The following is a 5,279-nucleotide window of genomic DNA, read 5'->3' on the forward strand; positions in this document are numbered from 1 at the left end:
ACTGGGCCCGGTGGTCCTAGGAGGGCCGCTCAGAACGGGCCCGAAAGCAGAGGGCGAGAGCCTGGCCAGCGATCGGTGCCTCACGCACACCGCCGATGTCTTCGACTAGGCCCGAATTTATCCATTTTGATGACTAATGCAACACACATTTCTATGTTTGAAAATAAAATTTCACATAAGTCTTTATATTTCTTCCTGCAAAAAATTCAGATGCACACTATTTCCTTCTCATAATAAAGCAATTCTCAATTAGCAATCAAGTTATATTTTTTTAATGACAAATGGCATTAACTTTGTGCAAAATGTGCATAAATAAAGACCACTGGGTGATAAACTACCGGAAGTAATACTAGACAGAGGATTACTCACAAAATGAGAAATTTTCAATAGAAAACTGAATATCCCTTGGGGGATAAACTTAGTATTTTATTGTTAAACATCTGGGACAAAACACTAGATTCGCTATAAATGCAATTGAGCAGGGTACAAAGGCTTCCCTAGCGGCCCCAACAGCATAGGGATGCGATATTTTTGATGGCTTTATGGTGACATTTATAACTTCCTAGTTATTTTAGCTCTCTGAAGAAAATGTTCAATCAAAAGACTAAATCATACAAAGCATTTAAAATGTTCAAACAGTGCCCAATAACAAAATTTTAAAACAAGAATGATACACAGCACTAAATTATGTTTATCGAATATTTGAATAAGCATCAGTCAGAAACCCTACAATACAGCAGCTTGTGGGTATACTGCAGTTCTCTGCACTACTACACAAAAATAGTTAAAGAGCTTTACGTTCTCGGTGTAACGCTAACGCCTTACTGTTTGCAAGCCATGTATCTTTCAGTTACATTATCCCAGTTGATTACATTCCAAATGGCTTTTAGATAATCAGGTCTGACATTTTTATACTGAAGATAATAAGCATGCTCCCACACATCAATCCCCAGCAGTGGAATAAGACCTATCGGAAAGAAGGGAAAAAAGCAAAAACTATAAATTTCCATCTAAAACATGTCATCTTCGCAATTTAAACTTTATACTACACGTACAAAATTACCTTTACAACATTCTCATCCATTTTTCAGTTTCTTATATAAATAGGAAATGTGCTTAAGAATAAATATTCCTATAAAAGATTTTAAACTTTACTCTTTGGTAGAAAATGTAATAAGTAATAAAAGTAATTAAAACAGACTTGAGAAAATCAATTAACTACAGTATTTTAATAGCTGTTCTTAAAATATCAACAGATTTATCCAAGAGCCCGTTCTCGGTTGTCCTCACTGGGGTCGCAATAAGGGTGAGTAGTTCATGGGGGTGGCTGAGGACCTTTCGAAAGTCCTGAGCAGTCAGGGGGGTTATGGGAAACTCGCTCTGCTCCCCAGAGTTAATATTAGAGAATACAAAGCATTTAAGAGACAATAATAGAAAGAACAAGTTAACAAGGAAAATTGAATAGGACAAAAGAGATACTGTTTTCAGAAATTAAATAGGGCAAATGAAAAATTAGTTATATCTATAAAACACTTATTTTAAAAAACTCTCAAACTAAATGATAGCTCTCCTCTAGAAAACAATTCTCAACCAGAATGTCTTGATCACTTGCGAGGCATGTCACTAATAATTTATTATTAAGTTAGTGAAATTTACAAATGAATTTTCTCATAGACAAATTGCCATGACTCTCACTTATTTTCATTCCAATGGGCTTTCTTCAAGTGGGAGAGATGGGGGTACAGTCAGGATTCACCTGAAAATCACAGCCTTTCCAGTGAGGTACCTTCACCGGTACACCCGACTCTCTACAGCAGTCAGTGCTCACAAATCTTTTCTTATTTTTACAGATTCTGTGGCATCTCAGTTTCCCAAAAGAGCCATTTAGATTCATGCAAAGTCCAGGGACGTGAGTCATGGAACCAAACCTTCTGACGTGTAGCAATAGAAAAGGTGGCTGAGAACCGTTGTTGTCTGATGTTAAGGTGTCATTTCGCCTTCTTTACATCGAAGATCACGGTTCCACCTAACTGCTGGATGACTTATGACTCTTTTTCCTAAAAAGCTTCTAAGTCGTTTGGGCCCAACATAAAAAAGGATTGGTGAGCCCAGCCCAGGGCTTCTAAGCCAAATAGAGTCACAGACCGAAAACCACCCGAAAGGCAGAGAAGTCTAGAAACCCGAGCTCTTGTCCCAGTGAGACCACAAGTGCTCGGCAGAGGGAGAGAGGCCACAGTCTGCAGTCAGACTGGGCTCATGCGTCTTTACCTCACTCTTGTTGTTTATCTAACTTTAGGGGTGCAGGGAAGTTCAGGACGCGTAATAATGTAAGCTGATATGAACTCTGTTACATGAAGCAGATTTTATGTTTAAGATACTTTTCGTTCACGTATCTGTAAAATTACACGTGCTTATTTTTTATAAGATTTAAGATTTCAAAATACCGAGGACTTTCTTTTAGTGTACTTTTGCTTACATAAGACTCTGGGTATCACCTGTTAAGATGTGCTCAAATGAGTACGTGTACATGGTAAGTTTAAACACCGATAGTTTTTCTTATCTCAAGTTAAATGGTTAATAGTGAACCATCTCTCCTGAATGAATGTGTAACAATTTGCCAAACTAACCTGTTGTTCCTTGCAGGGGATCCTGGTTAGGACAAGCGGCAATCTGTAAGCGTCCCTGTTCCTTATTGAAACCAAGCCAACCCCAACCTGAGCCTTGAACACCAGCAGATACAGTCGTCAACTTCTCCTTAAATTTGGCAAAGGAACCAAAGTCACGTTTGATGACTTCCAGCAATTCTCCTATTAAAAAAGTGCAAAGAACACCCACAAATGAAAAGATGGCAACAATTACAATAAAACAGATTACATATCTTAAAATATTCTTGTCATATGGCCCAAGATACAACTAGACAACAACATATAGAAGATATAACAAACCAGTGAGTCTACATAACCCCACTGAGCTCCGTGAGCCGCTCTAGCAAATCTTCTAAGCACTTTACATACAATGACTTACTTCATCCTCTAAACAGCCCTATTACCCCCGTATCACAGAGACAAAGAAATTATGGTACAGAATGGTTAAGTATCTCATGCTAGGCCCTAGAGTAAGTAAGTGAAAGCTTATCTTTTCTAAAAACTGTTTCTCAACCTTTCCCTAATGTTCAGTATATTTCAACCAAAAGTTGACACCATATGTGATACTGTGTGTGCGCATAGAAAATCTGATGACACAACTCACTGAATGCATTCTCTATTCTTACATATGTCCCCTACAACTTGGCTGTACTCCTTGCTATGAAAAATAAGCCACTATGATACTTCAGAGAGAATTAAAGTGACATAAGAAAATCAACAGTCATTCCCATCATGCACCAACAGATACCGACCTTTGGGTTCTCCACCGCCATTAGGGCTCAGGTTTGTCCAGAAAATGGTGTGGTTGATATGGCCTCCACCATTGAACTTCAGTGCAGGCTGAAGAGCTATCTGAGTACTAAGATCACCTGAAATGTTAAAATGCAAATACATTTTTTAAATTCTCACTTTTTCAACCATTCTGTACACTATTTTATACTTTGTAAAATGTCAAGTTATTAGATCAGTTTATCTATAACATCCCTAAAGGTCTTAAAATTCCACAATTTCAGAATTCTACAAAAGAAAAGGCCTTCTCAAAATTATCTGTCCCAGGGGATTTTGGTTCAATTAATAACATGCTAAACAACTAGTGGGAGGCCCAGCAAAGGTGGCAAAGCTAGTAGAAAATTCACTCCTGAGTTTAAAAGAACTCAGAGTTTTCTTGGCAAAGATTTCAGCAAATGAGATAATGAAGAACAAAAACAGAATCGTGTAATGCTAAAATGTTTGGTTCCACACAGAGACTATAGGGAAACACTCATTTTCTAGATAAACATCTATTCACTGGGAAATATTTCAATATTACATAACAAGAAACACCACATATTCAACATTGAAGTCCTGATTTTCAACCCCGATCTTACTCCTCCTGTGGCCTTCCCCATCTCAGTAAGTGCCAGCTGTCTTCTCAGGACATTTTTGATAACTTGGTCGTTTTTGACCCCTTTCCTCTCACACCCACATCTAACCCACCGGCATATCCACCAGCAAAGTCAGCTCTTCCTTCAGCACACCCTGAACCCCAGTGTAGACGAGCAGCATCTCCCGCCTGCGTTCCCACCCGCCTGGCGCTGGGCCCCTGCCTCCATACCTGTCCCCTAGTCTGTCTCAACGGAGTGGCCAGAGGGCCCCTGCAGACCCCAAACCGACCACGGCACTCCTCTAGTCAACGCGCCCACAGGCTGCTCGTCTCGGAGTGACGCTCCACGGGACTCTGTCGCCACCTGGCCCCGCTGCACTCCCATGAGCAGCTCGGTGGGACACTCGGGAGACAGTCTCATGCTTCATCCCTCGCTTCTCCTTCAAGCCTCCGCTGGGACGTCAGCCTCGTCAGTGAAGCGTTCTCCAACCGCAGTGTAAAACGGGCACTTCCCCTACTGTGTTTCTCTCCATAGGACTGACAAACCCTGGCACACCGCATGTTTACTTGTTCATCTGTCTCCCCGCTAGAAGGAAAGCTCCAGCGAGGAAAGGGCGTTTGTGACAGAAACACGGAGCAAACAGCAAGCAAAGTCACCTGGGATCTAGGTGAACAAGCTCTACGACTAGGGAGAGAAATGAGAAATGACCCTGCGAAGGGAGGAGGTAGGAGGGGGCGAGGACGCGAGGCTGCCCGGTCCCGAGCGGCTGAGTGGGACAGAGGCTGTGGCTGTGGCAGCTGCAGGCGCCTCTTAAAGGGGCCGAGTCCGCGAGCAGACTTTCACGGGGACGGACCTGCTCCCTCTGAGCACCCGCACTGGGTCAGCTGCGTGGGCGGCACCAAGGACTTATGGGGGACACTCAGTTGTCAGAGTGAGGGCCGGAGGCGAGGATCTCTCCCGGACAGAAGTGCCGGCGGTATCCACTGTTCCTCTGTTGAGTCCTCCCCGCTCCCAGTGTGCGGACACAGCGCCTCCATAGCTGAGACTTCAGCAAACTGTATAAGAGGTGGCTCCGCCCAGAGGAATCCCTGAAGCCCCACCTACCCCAACTCACGGCCCCACCCAAGCCACATCCAGGTGTGTCCTCCGCGAGTCAGGTGCTCATTGCTGAGCAGAGCTAAGACTCACACTGGTGGAAGCTGACCTCGGTTTCTGGCATGGCCTCTCGAGGCAACTATAAGCATAGCACTTTCCACTTTTGTTCTAAATC

The 5,279-nt window shown here is 42.8% G+C and overlaps 1 protein-coding gene across 1 annotated transcript in view; it reads right to left on the reverse strand.

Annotated features, from left to right (window-relative positions):
- Nucleotides 1-791: 791 nt before the first annotated feature.
- Nucleotides 792-5,279, reverse strand: part of SOD2 (superoxide dismutase 2) — an 8,181-nt gene continuing 3,693 nt past the window's right edge. Inside the window, exons 3-5 of the mRNA XM_006915032.3 lie at nt 3,398-3,514; nt 2,628-2,807; nt 792-967 (exon numbers count right to left, since the gene is read on the reverse strand). Coding sequence (XP_006915094.1) covers nt 822-967; nt 2,628-2,807; nt 3,398-3,514 — 443 coding nt within the window. The 3' untranslated portion in view covers nt 792-821. The remainder of the gene's footprint in view (nt 968-2,627; nt 2,808-3,397; nt 3,515-5,279) is intronic.

This window comes from Pteropus alecto, unplaced genomic scaffold, assembly GCF_000325575.1.
Source record: "Pteropus alecto unplaced genomic scaffold, ASM32557v1 scaffold195, whole genome shotgun sequence".
Lineage (NCBI taxonomy): Eukaryota > Metazoa > Chordata > Mammalia > Chiroptera > Pteropodidae > Pteropus > Pteropus alecto.